Below are 14,515 nucleotides of genomic sequence, written 5' to 3'. Positions count from 1 at the left end.
CACAAATAAGTTCACTTCAATAAAACTGTTTCCCCTTGTAAAGTAGGATGGATAAAAAGCTGAAAGCAAATTTATATCTCCTACTTACAGAGTACACACTGCTCAGTATTCATAGATGAATCAAGGGAGATGACCCTTCGGCCTGAAAAACTTAAATACTTAACATAAGGGTTAACTTGATGATGGAGACATCCTCCTTTATTTTACACTCTATTAGAAGAGCTCCAAATTGCATTGTGCGACCTGTGAATCAGATAGGGATCAGAGGTCGTCACAGTGACAACCCTAAGAATTCATGGCTAGATCTGCATAACAAGATATTTTTAATAACTTCATAGCAGTGGCAGGCTCCATGGCCAGGGCAAAGCATAAAACATACCACAGCAACACTCATCTCTAGGGAAGAAACAAAACCAACCAAACCCATCACCCAGCTGATCAGACACTTTAATAAGGGAGTGCTGTTCTGAGGGCTAATTTTACAGTGTTTTGTTTTATATCAGTCCTACATCCTAATAAAACTTAAAAAAATAGAAAGCTTTTAGCTGAAAAGTGATTACAAAAGAGACATTTAACAGAAATAATAACACGACAAACATGACAATAAAACTAACGACAATTAAAATAGGGAGGAGGGAAGAGAGAGCATTAAGTATGTGTATGACCTATTTAATATTCTGTGTTTACTTTTACAGTTATTGTTGACCTGGCTTTTTTGATAAAAAACAAACAAACAAAAAATTTAAATGTTTACCAATTTGACCATACAAACATTAATAAATTTTATTGTTTATTCCAACCACATTACATGCTAACAATGTATAGAATCTGGTAAAGACCATCTTTAGGTGTAATGCTGATGTACTTATCAAATATTCCTGTATTTCTCTATAGAAAACATACTAAAACTCAACATCAAGTTACCATTCAAATCTTAAAATGAAATTCTCCCAGTTTTCAAAGGGCAACTTTTTGTTAAGAGGCAGGGTTTTTGTTAAAAAGCAGCACCTGGGGTGCTGTTTTTCTACCCAGGTGTCTCTCCTGCTGCATGGTCTGAGCATGTTTTAGCAAATGTGATTTCAGGCACTGTGAGGGATCACTGAGGACAGTTACCTGACTCCCAGAAACAACTTCTCTAAAATGAACAAGAGGAAAAAACTCTAAGGATGTGAGCACAGGAAGCTGTTACAGAAAGCTGTCAGTGGGACTGGATTCTCAATGGCTACAGAAGCAGAAAAAGAAAACTAAAATTCAAGTGCAGCTTTTTTTTTCCTAAAGCAGGCACTAACTTAATGAAAAGACAGACTTGAAAAGAGCTGGTTATAAAGCTACAAAATGATCAGGTAGAAATAACTCGTTAGAATTGCTAAAATTCCAAACTGTAGTTGAAGACATGGGGGAAAAAAATCAGCAATAGTCTTGTAGCCAAGTAATTGGTAGAACTCTTGGCTTAATTTGTAACATATTAAAAATTTAACCTTTTAATGTATTTTAGGACTAAACAATGAGCAGCAAATATTTAAATTGTAAATTTGTAACAATTTTCTGACATTACTCTTTCTGAAAAAAATCTGACTTGTATTAGAGTGAGGTTTAAGTCTCAGATTCTGGACAACACAAGGACAGGCTCCTCCAAAGCTAATTATTAATGGCATTATTGAGTTCAACCAGATGTTTCACATGGATAAAATTAAGTACACGAATAAATCAAGATCCAAGTGTATGCTTAAGACTTGACAGAAGATAAGGAAAGGTGAAACAAAAAGTAATGAATACAGTTAATGAAAAACTATATATCCCTGGTTGTTAATGTAATTTGAAATTTAAAATTCAAGGTGCAACAGGCAGACACAGTAAGTGATCCCTCTGCTGACAGACACAGGAACGGGATTTTTCTCACATCATCTTTCCTCCTGGATTCTGTCTGTCCAAGTTTAAGCCAGCCTGAGTACTAAACCTTCCATGGCTTTCCAAGGTAATTACGTAAGATATAAGCATACTTCGAGTCTACAAAATGCAGCTAATGAGCTACATTTCTATTAACAATGTCAGGATTTCAAGTATTATCCTGATGGGTAATTTTTAATGGAAAGGGTGTCAGTGAAAGGTAGTGTGCATGACTTAAAATACAGTACATACTTGTCCTCTCTAAAACTGCAAGTTCATTTGCATCTAGTCAGCTTCAAATCAGACACTAAACAAGACAAAAAAATTAAAACCCAGTATCACAAGAAAAGGAAGAAGACATTATGAAACAAATCTATTTTTAACCAGCAAAAAAATATTTTAAAGAACAATTTGGTCGTAAGTTATTCCTGCAAAAGAATCAAAAGTCCGGAAACAGTAATGTCTATTTAAACCCCATTGTAAGCCAAAAATTACAAATCGTACTTCTGCAATAATTCAGAGTCACGAATTAACTTGAAGTGTCTTTGGTATGTTGCTGTTGTAGTAAGTTTACCTGAAAACAGACTGAGCAGATGGCTGGCTTTGGATCAAGGCGGCACAGAGAAAAACGTGCAGCGTGCAGTTTGCACTCCCTCTACTGGGCACTGGAATTATCCCGAGCGGGCACTCAGAGAAGAAAGGGCCATGTCCGAGCAGCCCAGTACTATGAAATAAAAGCCCTTTTACAGCTCCCTCTTCACCTGGATTCAGCCAAAGCCCAGATTCACAGAAAAACGAATTTCAAAACCCTCAAAATGTTTATACCCTCAAAATGCATTTCCTGTCAGAAATTTGACTGACACCCCAAAGAAGGATTTCACTACAGTGAACATAACTCGTGTAAGCACACAAAAACTCATTTGCCCATGACCAATACAGGAAGTCTGTCATTTTTTTTTTGTCCACCCTCCACCCATTTGAAAAAGTAACAGCTCATAAGAAATGCCTTGACTTCTGATCTGCTAGGGATATAGCAGTGGGAATGGGGAATGCTTAGACTGGGCAACTGGGATGTATTAATAATTACAAAATCTGCTGCAAGGGATTTGTTTCTAGACAGTCAAAGGATAACCTTTGTTTTTCTTTTCCCTCTCCTCCCACAGCTCCTGAGAGGCAAGCACAAAACAGACACTAGTCGTGCTGGCAAAGCTTAAGTGTGACACAGAAATGATGGCCCTCCTTGTAATTAAGGCTCTCTGATGGTTTGTGTTCTTCACTCTCATGGAGGAGGAAAGAAAGAAGTGGTTATAGCTCATGTCACTATAAACCATTTTAAGTTGAAGAGTCTCACTGTATAAAGTTCTGTGCTTTCCTTCAAGTGACTTTGTATAAGGGCTCCCTAAACATACAGAAAGTTCTCTTTTGGTTTGCAAAGCACTGTGACTTTTCCATTTTCCAGTAAAGGTAAAAAAAACCTTCAGAGGAAGTAACTTGTGCTAATTGTGTAATAGGCTCTGATTGCCAAAGGCTCCTGCCCTGGAGGCTTGTGCTCTGTGATATGGAAAATGAAATGAGAAGCAATGGAAAGCATGGATGTAATAACAAGGATTGCCAAAAGCCCACACCGTGTGAACCAAGCAAATATTTCTTCTGTGGAATCAGGCCAGGTAACCATCAATTTCTTGCTCTCAGCTCTTACATCCAGCTACACTGCTGGTATATTCATACTGAACTGCAGCATCAAGAATTACTCCAGATATATACAATTATTTGCATTTCAGCCACATCCATGTGTAACTGATCAGCTAAAAAAGAGGAGCAATGACACATGGCAATGGTAATGGACCCCAAGACCTTCCCTCTTTAAAGTGGCAATTTAAATCTCTGTGGGATTGAGAGTTATAGTAGAGTTCACAGTAATAAATTTCCAGTTTCATTGTCTCTCACTAAACCCTTCCCTTTATCAACTTTCTTGATCTCAGTTTGAGGATGGGTAAAGCCTTTACTCCCTCTGTTCCCAGACAGAACTGGAACAAAGCATAGAACAGAACAGATGAAAAGGGGGAAAATCAGCAGCCACAGAAGCATGGAGATTGAGCATGAAGAAAATGCAAGAAGTCCCAGGAGAACAGGCAAGCCCAAGTCCCCAGCCAAGTTGCCAAGTCCTCATCATTCTGTTTTGTATTTGCTAATTAAATAAAACCACTCTCTCCCCAAAAGAACCGCTTGCTGTGGAGCAGGATTATAATAACAGTTGAAATGAACAAATACACAAACAACTCACCTCTAAGTTCTCCAGTTAAGGATACAGCGACCTCAGAACGCATCCCCAGAACTGCCATCCTATCCAAACACAGACACAGCACAGACCAGCTACAAACCATCTGACATGGGACCCTCTGTACTCAGCCACTTGATTCACATTATCCCTCTCTGCTTACTCAATGCTCCCCTTCATTTCCAGGTGTGCTCATGTCCACACGTGAGCAGATACAGCCTCTGCTGATCCCATGTGCCAACAAATCACACTCCTAAAGCACCATGCTGTCAGGACACGGTGGCTGGGAGCCAGGGCTTTGAAGGACAGACAGGCTGTCTTCTTCTCTTGGCTTTAGAGATACAGAAGACAGCAAAACTTTGGCATGGCAAGAGCTGTAACTCCAAGGACACAAGGACGTCCAGACAAAGCCACAACACCTAACACAGGCAGCAATGCTCAATTAAAGAGGAGATGTGTGCAGTGTTTCACATGCTGACATGTAAGTATTTGACAGATGGGGATTTAATAACCATGCTCTAAGAGATTCTGTTTATTTTGTTCTACCAGACTCAATTTGCCATGTTTTTACGTTTCAGTAAAGTCATCTGACACATGAATAAAATATAATTTATACAGTTTCCTTCTGCAGTACAAAGCTCTCTATGTTCAGGTTATAAATTTAAAATAACTCAGCACTAACACTAAATTTGGTTATTTTCCACTGGAGAAAAACCCTAGGAATATTTATATATTGTTTTCAATGCTTAAGTTAACTCAGTCTGCATTGCTTCATTTTGAAAGTATTGTGAGTGCAAGGTTTTGGGGATTTTTTCCCCTTTTAGCAATGAATTTATTAGCTTTCAAATTAATATAGGCATTAGCTATAAAAATGCTATATAAACCTATAGCTAGCATCGGTCACTCTCGTAAGTGGCAACAATACCACTCTAAACACACACAAATTCACATACACACACACATGAAAATCAAGGCTTGAATGTCTTTTATATCTTGCAAGAAATATAGCAACCAATATTCCATGCAGAGGTGCAGCAAATGAAGTCCTGTCAAGCAAATGGCAGGAATGACAGCAGATGTCTGGATTCCTTCATAGCTGGTTGCATAAAGGTAGCACACATATTTCACCGGAGACAAAAGCCTCTGACAAGACAGTCTTTCAGTACTTTTCATTCAGAGTTGGCATTTTTGACTGGTGGGGCACATCAGTAGATGTTAAGATGATGAACCAGATTAATCTTGATTTAGCTTCATTTGTACAATGAAAGAAAAGTCTACAACACTCAGTCATGGCTAAAAGAGGCTACAGAATTTAGCTCAAGGTGTAATGTCCAGATCAAATTCTTACAATCCACTAAATTCAAACCAAACACTAGTCTGGACCCTGAGCCAAACCACTTATTTTCATGTCGAGCTACACAGTTATTTCATTTGATCACAGCCAACAGAAATGAGTATCATGCAGCTCTGCTTTTTGTCTACGTAAACAGGCCATAGACTCCTTTTTGGATCTGAATAATGTATTTGATCTTTCAGCCTCTGTTTATTCACAAGTTCTACCTATTTCACAAGAACTGTCATAGGCAGTTAATTTCTGTGAAACAGTTTGATGCTCTACACTCTCCTATGATAACTTTAATCACATTGCATGCTTACTAGAGAGAGTAAATGCTACAAAGCAAAGAAACTACTGTCCTGGACTGAGAGACTCTCATAGTTCGGTAAGTTGTGAAAGAATGTGAGCAGTACAGTGTCTACTGATAAATATGCACAAAAGCAGCTGAGTACATAACAATGTTACACATGAAGCAACTAAGAGCAAATAAAATCTGCATTTAACCACTTCTCTATCCTAAACAACAACAGGGATGCTTTAAATGGTTTTGGTCTAATAACCATTATATAGACTAATATATAGGTGTTTACTGCTCCTTGAAGGAAGCTACAAGCAGCTGAATTAGTGTACTTTACAATAAACCTGGTGTTCTGAAAAGTTTCCCAGGTTAGGGCTTAAGAGAAACAGCATTTTTCTATATACAAGCTAAGCTTGACTAATGGTCCTCTCTAGTAAAACAGAATTTTAAGAAACTCACCACTTTTCCTTTTCTTGCTTTAAAGGAAATGTTCATTTCCTTATATTTCTTCATAGCAGTCTCCAATTTATTCTTGAGTTCAATGGCGCATCTTAGCCGATCATCATTGATTCCTGCTCTGGTAAGTAGCTGCAAATCAAGAAAACAACATTCTTACTCTCTTCTTCTAGAAATCTGACCCAAAAAAAAAAAACTTCCAGTTTTACCTCATAATTAATGAAACAACGTTGTCACAAATTCCTTTATTTTACAAGTAACAATTAGTGAAGCCTATTCTTTTCCTATCTAGAATATAAAAACTAATAGCAACTAGTGAAGCCAAAGAATGAACAGCTATTACAAACATCTTCTGAGAGTGTCCTTCTACAGGCCAAATTCCATGCAGGAGGCTCCATGATATACTGATATACATGCTAATCTGACAGAGATGTCTAACAAAAACAAGCTGTGTTTTACTTTAAGACTTTGCAAAGAAGCAAAGTTTTACCTATCAAAAAAAAAAGAAAAAAAAACAACAAAGAATTGCCTATAGGTACCCACACCCAAGGCTGAGAGCTATCAAACAAGCCACATAGCTCCTGCAGTCTCCTTTAGTCCACTCTTACTGAAATGGAAATCTTCTCTAATTGTTCCTGTTTCTTCAACCTTCATTTCCTTTTGGCTCACTCTCCCTCAAGCTTTACTGTACTCCAGTCCTTGTTTCACCATCTTTTTATTAAAAATATTAAGAAAAAAAATTATTTCTTTATCCCACCTGAATCCATGACTGCACAGAAGGCCAGAACTTATTTCTGAGAAGTTTGTGAGCATCCATGACACTACTTATGATGGCAGTATTATCTTCATTCTCTTGCACTTTTATATCTGCTCAAAACAGGGGAAAAGAGTTAGTGGGTACATTTGTAGTATCTTCACCACAGGAGCTAAAGAAGGCAAATTAATCTTTCTAAGATATTTGAACTCTTCAGGGAAAGTTACAAACATCAGAATGCTTCTCTGTTCAGAACTATTCTCCTACTATCCACACATTCAAAAAAACAGACTAAAAGATGAAAAGTGTTCCAGCATGCCAGAAAGAGTTGTTAAGCCATCACAAGGAATCACCAAATAAACCACAGACAAGTTCAGTCTTACTATTTACATTACACCTTGTCCCAAGTTCAAACGAACTGGGCCTCATCGTACCAGTTTCTTTATATTCAATACAAAATAATCCCTACCCTGGTGGTAACAGGGACTTGACTGTCAAAGAAGCCAAGTATGCCATTATCCAAGTAAAAATTATACTTTTCACCCACTGTTGTCAGCAAACAGAGAAGCAGATACCCCCTTTACTGTTTGCACATGAAAGCCCCTTAGGACAGGAATTGTAAGAGACTTCCAAAACACAAACCATCCTGATTTTTCTACAGGTAACTCACATAAGCAAAGTTATACAAAAAAGGTGTAATCCCTTCCTATGAAAACTACTTACTGCTTCTTGCAAGCTGTCAGTAGCAAGGAGAAAGTTTCAGAAACACTCAACTGTAAGATTTTTAAACTAGCAGCTTATTCTCCAGCTACAGACAGAAAGAGGTGAGTAGAAAGAAAATTAAATATGATAAAAATATTTTTTTTTCAACATAAGAGATTCATCTTATTATAGATACTACGAAGTGCTGTGATGGGCTTGCAACAACTAATAAGAAAGCTCAGTCTCAGAAGGTAATTAATGAAATCTGCTAATCACACACAAGGACACCCAAAATGAAGAACACTTACTAGAGGAACCAGAAATAGAAAAATAAAAAATAAACTTAAAAAGAAAAATTAAAGTGGTGTCCAGGAATCCCAAAGCAAAATGGTGTTCAGTAACCCCAGCATTTAAGTAACAGAAACAAAACCAAAAACCACAAGCACAAAGCCCTTCAGAGAAAGGCTGCCTCCAGCTATAAGTCAAAAGTTTTTCCAGGTACCTGTGGAGATTTCAAGGTCTAGAGTATACTTATGTGAAATAAGCCCATGGTTCCTAACAAAAGTCTGGTAATCGTCGTCATCAAGAGCAGGGCCACTGGATTGAACATCCGAGCATGTCCCTCCATCCAGCTCCTTTTGCTCAGGCTTCTCATGTACCTCTTTGTTTCTATCAGGTGTAACACACTGAGAAATAGGAAGAATGTCCTTGCTGCAGCATGGCTGTTCATCATCCATGCACCCCAAATAGGATGGGTAAACTTCCCCCTGGGAGGACAAGGGGGATGCAGGTCCAGCCTCATTAGCAGACATTTGTTCGCTGAGCTCCGGTTCCACGTTGTTCACCGCAAAATTGAAAGGATCTGGCATCAGAAGCTGGAAACAGTTTTCCATCTCTGTCAGCGTATCAGCAATCTCTTGGGACATTTCTATCAAGACACAGTTGGTTTATAAAATTGTTAGATACTGTAAAATGTTAATGTCTCCAGAGCAGACAGAGAGTTACAAAACAAATATGACTGCCAAAGGGGGAATTCATTTATCCAGTGACAACTGAGCCATACAGATCTTCCTCTTCTGCAGAAATTGTCCTTATAAAAGCAACAATACCTAAGCAAGAAATCTAGAATTTCCTGAGCCAGTCATGTAGAATCAGGGCTCCTCCTTTCCTTATCCTCTCCAAAATTTCAGTATGCAAAGATGAGTTAAGTACTTCATAGAATTTGAAGCAAAACAAGGTTGAATGAGGATATTCTTAATGCTGTTGGGGGGTATTCATTCTACAACCATGAATTTTATAGCTGTGTGTAGGAATAGCCATGAATGTATGTTATTGCTCAAAGAGATGCTACTGATACAAACTAGTTTAAGAAAGTTAAATCTCTTTAAAATTCCACTTTCGTGCATGAGAACATTTCCAGCATGTAGAATAAATGGAGACACAATTGCATGCATTATATACACCAAAGTAATTTAATTAAATAACCCTTTACCACAGCAGAATAATATCCTTACTATCTCTGCTGTTCTTTAGGGTGACAGAAATGTCTTTGCTATGCATATATTGCTCAGAGACTCAGGCCCCAGTTACACTTTCTAGCTGCACTATGATACTTCACAGTTACCCTACACTGCATCCAGGGTTCCTGTACAGACCATTGCCTGTATTTATGGAACACAATGACTATATATAAGTAATGTCATCAGCCAAGAAGGTATTGGGAAGTCTGTGCCTTGTCAATGACACAAAAATTAAGTCACCAGCTCCAAAAAGTCTTGTGATATGCTTCTTAGGGGTTATGCATTCATACTTTACTGAATTAGAGACCAGACTTTCACTTGATAACATTTTCTTTCTTTTTCATCTCTTCCTACTGAACTCACAAGACAGTCACTTCTTTCCCCTGATATTCTTTAGGTAAGAGAGAGGGAGGGTTGAGCTCTAACAAATGCAGTATTCCTGCTTTCTGTGGTCAGCTATTATCTGGATAGTTATTCTCTCAGAATTTGTTTCAAATAAGCTTAAAAAGGTTGCTTTAAAAACAAACAAAAAACCAAACCAAAAACTCACTAAAAGAACCAAAGCAACCAACCTTCCATTTCTTTTTCAGTTCTTTTGACTTTTTCTTTGTAAATGTTCTCCAGTCGTTTTTGTTTCTCCTCCTCCCTCCTCCTTTCAGCCACAGTTCTGGCATGCACATCCTGAAAATCCACCTAAAGAGGAAATTAAGAAAAAAGTGTAACATTCCTCATAAGAAATATATAGAAAATCCATTTCCTAAGATCCTTATCTGTGGTGAAAAATCCTGCAACATCAGCAATCAGCCAGAAGCTCAGCAGCATTTCCTTTTATCTCTTCTCCTCCTCGAATCAATAACTACAGCAATTGTGAACAGAGTTTTTACTCCTACTAATAAAGGACTGTTGAGAATCAATGGCTTTCAAAAGGAATCATAAGATAGAAAAACAAACCCCTTAGATTTTTACATCCAGAGTGCAGGAAGGAACTGGGCTTTGGGAGACTTCTGTTACAGCACTGGAGACAAGGAGTTAGGGAGAACGAGCGGGAAGAGACTATGCAGGGTAGATATTAAGGTTACATGAAAACATCACACCAGGTCCACCAGGAAATTTAGGAAAACTTGTAAGCACTATAACAACTAGTGTATATATATATATATATATATATACATATATGTGTATATATATATATATATATATATATGTCCCTTAAAAAAGAACCTTTTAAGAAAGGAAAGTAGAAGGGAAGACCTTCAAATTCATTAAAAATGACCAAATTTGTGATTTTACAATTACCTTTGCTGCTTATCAGTATTGAGGGAAAAGTTAACATTCAGTCTCACTTCCTTATGGCTGAATTATAAACATAAATCTAAACAACTCAAAATGCTGTTTCTTAAAATATTAGCAATATTTTGGGATTTTTTTTTTTTTGTTTGGTCTTAGACGGGATAGTGGCTCCCAAATACCAGCAACCTACAACAAAGTTCTGGAGTCACACAAATGTTTTTTATCTAAAAGCTGTCACAGAAACTGGCATGGAGAGTCTCTGTCAGTTTAGGAAATAGGCCCACTCACCAAGCTGGGGGTTTTCAGAAGGAAATGGGTGAGCAGAAGGGTGGTAAGGAAAAGAGCTGGTTTCACAACATACAGCATCATATGGATCACCAGAGTGAGCTTTTTTCATTTTCAGGACCTGATTTTTCTACAGGTTTGCATAGTTCCCCACACAGAACTGGGAGAAACAGATCCTCCCAAAGAGCAACACTGCCAACAAAAGCAGAACAAAGATACAGAACTCAGGAACTACAGCTACTGTTTGCAGGCAGTCAGATTGGACTGCACAGAAAACCAGGCATAGCTACAGCTTCCTAAAACACAACTTCTGCCTCATGCCAGAGTACTCACAGTGGAGTAATTTGCCCATTCTTTCCCATTCTCCATACCAAAAGGACCATGAAGCCTTTTACTGCTGCTCTGTAATTATGGAATTAAATGTATGAGGAGCAAAAAATTGCTCTTGACTGAAAGGATATTAAGCAGCAGGCTGAGACAACTACTCCAACTTTTGTGAAAATACTGGAATACAGCAGTACTATACTCTGTGTGGATCTCTTTGAAATGCTGTTCACTTTGCAATTCCAGCTCACTCCATAGTTCCACCCATGCATTCCTCAGATGCAAAGATACTACAGTATGAGTCATGTGCCCAAATATGCAAATACTTGGAAATACGTGAAATATTTTTCCCCTTTCTTCTTCTTTTAAACTTTGAGATAGGAGTTTGAAAACAATTATTTTCATGTATACTGAAGCATTATTTGCTCCTAAAGTCAAACATTTATAGAGGCACCTACTTGGTACCTACAACTACTGACCTATTAACACCAAAAGAGTGGGGAGCTCTTTATCTTTACACCCGAAAAGGGCAGCAGCTGTCATCTTCTGACTGTTTATAAAAGTGATTTTGGTGATCATTAAGGAAAAAAAACAACCAAAACCCAACCACAGATCACATAAAGAGCTAACACTCCACCCAAGTTGCCCTATACTACTGTGCGAAACCTGTAAAACTCAACAGCTGATGTATTTTATTACAAAATAGTAGCAAATGCCTCCTCAAAACTTTTGGTTACTTCTCACACTTCAAGTATTAAACTGGCAAAGGGCCAGCTGGCTCATATCAAGTCTTTAAGTACAAGAGTTACCGAAGTACCTGAGATTGTTTCTATTGATATTCATGCTTGTAGAGAAACTCCAATTCAGCTGCTCTAGAAAATAGCACAGCTTGTATCAAAACATGGAGAGGGATCCCCCAGTTGTTACTGGGGAGCAGCCACAGACCACAGGAGCACAGACAGACCCACCAAACTTCAGCAGAGTTGTTGTACACTTGTGTTCAACTGGGTGAAACTGTATTATGTGTTAAACCCCCTTGTCTCAGTCTTGTACTTCTCCTCATCACTGTCATTTAGTTTTCTTTCTTCATTAAACAGACAAAAAAGGAGAATTATAAGACAATCATCTTTTGTGAGCAGATGCCAAAATCTGTATAAAAACCCAGCACAGTACAGTTCAGGAGGGAACACCATTAGCTTAGCACGGAACCAGAACAACAGAAATACATCAGGTATCACAAAGGTTTTTTATCTGCTGTTAGGAATGCTGAATCTGTCTTTCTGGAAAGAAAGAAAACCTGTATGTTTAGTGAAAGCCTGTTATTATCGTTGTAGATGGTGTGACTGCTAGAATAGCATTCCAAATTTCACTGCTGCACCTCAGAAGACAATAAAGCAGCAGGATGTTCCAAACACAGTTAACTTGAAGTGACATCTAAAAGCTAAGGTTTAACATATGAAATTTCTCCTTCACAAAACCTCTTGTATGGTACAGTAACACTGCAGCTGAGAGTGGTAGGCACCTACACTTGTAAAGTTGTATAGCAAAGGGGAGCTAGAACTGGGCAGCTCACTATAGAAATCAGGCTAGTTTAAACTGGCATAGAAAGACTTAATAGCTGTTATCCTCAGTTTAAGGCATGACCATTATCTCCCTTCCAAAAAGGGCTAAACTTTGGGGCTCCAGTCAGGAATCAGAGGGTGAAAGCCAGCTGGGTGAGCAATACTTGCACCCGGAAAAAGGCAGAGCCCAGCTCTAAGTACAAGACTGGGGTTTCTAAAACCTACAGTACTGCAAGATGAACAGAAAGCCTACGGTTTGTTTTCCAAAGACCATGCTCAACAGCAGGTCTCCTACAGGCAATGTTATTTCCTACAGCTTTTTTATTACATTTATTGGCCGCCTTGCTTTGAACAACTCCCGGTGATCATCACCTAAAAACACACACTGGAGTAACAGCACAGAGTACCTTTTTATTCTGCTTTAGGAAGTGGTATCCCAGGGAAAGCTGCTTGTAGGCCTCCCCATACTTCTCGTGCCAGTCTTGCACTGCCTTTATGGCCGCTTTCCTCAGCTTCTGCGCCACCTCTTTGGGCGGGGGAAGGGGCTGATCGTGGTCTATCCCCACCGTGAGCTCCAGGAACTCCTGGAAGTTGGAGATAAGCAGCGTCCTGAACTGGTGGGACCTAGCGAACAGCTCCTGCACGACCTGGAAGGCGGAGAAGCGCATCTCGGCGTGCTCCTCTTGCAGCCGCGTCAGCAGCAGGTGGTAAGCGTGGCTGATGTGCTCCTCCGACGACCTGAGCACAGAGAAAAGGATGAGAAAGGTGGGGGAATTATTTGAAAAGCGGTTCAGCGCGTAAAAACGTACGCTTGGGGGAGGTTTAATTTATTTTAAATTTGAAGTGAGCAGCTTCTCTACTGGCAGCACCCAGTCCCCACAGCAGGCCCCAAGAACGACGCTCAGGGCAGCTCCGCTCAGAGATGCCCGGCCCGGGGAGAGCCAGCGGGGCCCGACTCTGTCCCTCCCTCCGGCCGTACTTGCAGATCTTCTTCAGCTCCTTCATCCTGCCGGGCTCCAGCCGCGGCTCCCCCGAGGTGGTGAGCTCCTCCACCAGCTCGACCAGGCGCTGGTCCATCTCCGTCAGCACCGAGGCACCGGAGCAGTCGGGACAACCGCCCCGAAGGTGCCTTCAAGACGGGGTAGCCCCGGCCGGGAACCACCAGCGCCGACGGGTCCGGCCGCGTCTGGGCGGCGCCATCTTCCGGCCCTCAGCGGCGGCCCCGCCCCCAAGGACCCCCCCCCGCCTCTTGCTTTGGCCCCGCCCCTCAGAGCGGCCCCGCCCCGAGGAACCCCCGGCTCTTGCCTTGGCCCCGCCCCTCAGAGCGGGCCCCGCCCCCAAGGACCCCCCGCCTCTTGCTTTGGCCCCGCCCCTCAGAGCGGCCCCGCCCCGAGGAACCCCCGGCTCTTGCTTTGGCCCCGCCCCTCAGAGCGGCCCCGCCCCTTGGGTGGAGCCGCGCCCATGGGGAGCCCCCGCCCCCCGAGAGAAGACCACGCTCCTTGTGCGCGCCCCGCCTCTTAGGCTGCTGCTCCCCCCGCCCCGCCGCGGGTGGTACCTTCCTCCACCCCCCCCTTCCCGGCACCTACCGCCCCCCCCCCCCCCCCGCCGCTTCCGCACGGCACCGCCCACGTGACGTGCTGGCACCCGGAAGCGCGGCTGGGGAAGGGCGGGGGAAGCCTTAAAGGAGCCGCGCCCCGGGTTTGTGTGAGGGGATGTTTAACCCCTCATTGTCTGCAGGGCTGAGCCCGCCCGGAGCGGGGAGGAGCCGGCACACAGCGCCCCTGTTTATCACAGAATCAAGCAGACCTCCGAGATCATCGAGT

At 41.0% G+C, this 14,515-nt stretch overlaps 1 protein-coding gene across 1 annotated transcript in view; it reads right to left on the bottom strand.

Annotated features, from left to right (window-relative positions):
* The window catches only part of UVSSA (UV stimulated scaffold protein A), a 49,389-nt gene extending 35,471 nt beyond the window's left edge, over positions 1-13,918 (bottom strand). The window contains exons 1-6 of the mRNA XM_032109210.1: positions 13,672-13,918; positions 13,100-13,430; positions 9,804-9,924; positions 8,214-8,639; positions 7,013-7,122; positions 6,259-6,387 (exon numbers count right to left, since the gene is read on the bottom strand). Of these exons, the coding sequence (XP_031965101.1) occupies positions 6,259-6,387; positions 7,013-7,122; positions 8,214-8,639; positions 9,804-9,924; positions 13,100-13,430; positions 13,672-13,769 (1,215 nt within the window). The 5' untranslated portion in view covers positions 13,770-13,918. The remainder of the gene's footprint in view (positions 1-6,258; positions 6,388-7,012; positions 7,123-8,213; positions 8,640-9,803; positions 9,925-13,099; positions 13,431-13,671) is intronic.
* Between the last annotated feature and the right edge of the window lie 597 nt (positions 13,919-14,515).

Source organism: Corvus moneduloides, chromosome 5 (assembly GCF_009650955.1).
Source record: "Corvus moneduloides isolate bCorMon1 chromosome 5, bCorMon1.pri, whole genome shotgun sequence".
Taxonomy (NCBI): domain Eukaryota; kingdom Metazoa; phylum Chordata; class Aves; order Passeriformes; family Corvidae; genus Corvus; species Corvus moneduloides.
Note: the sequence above shows the minus strand (reverse complement) of the source record. Positions and strands in the feature narration are given on the sequence as shown.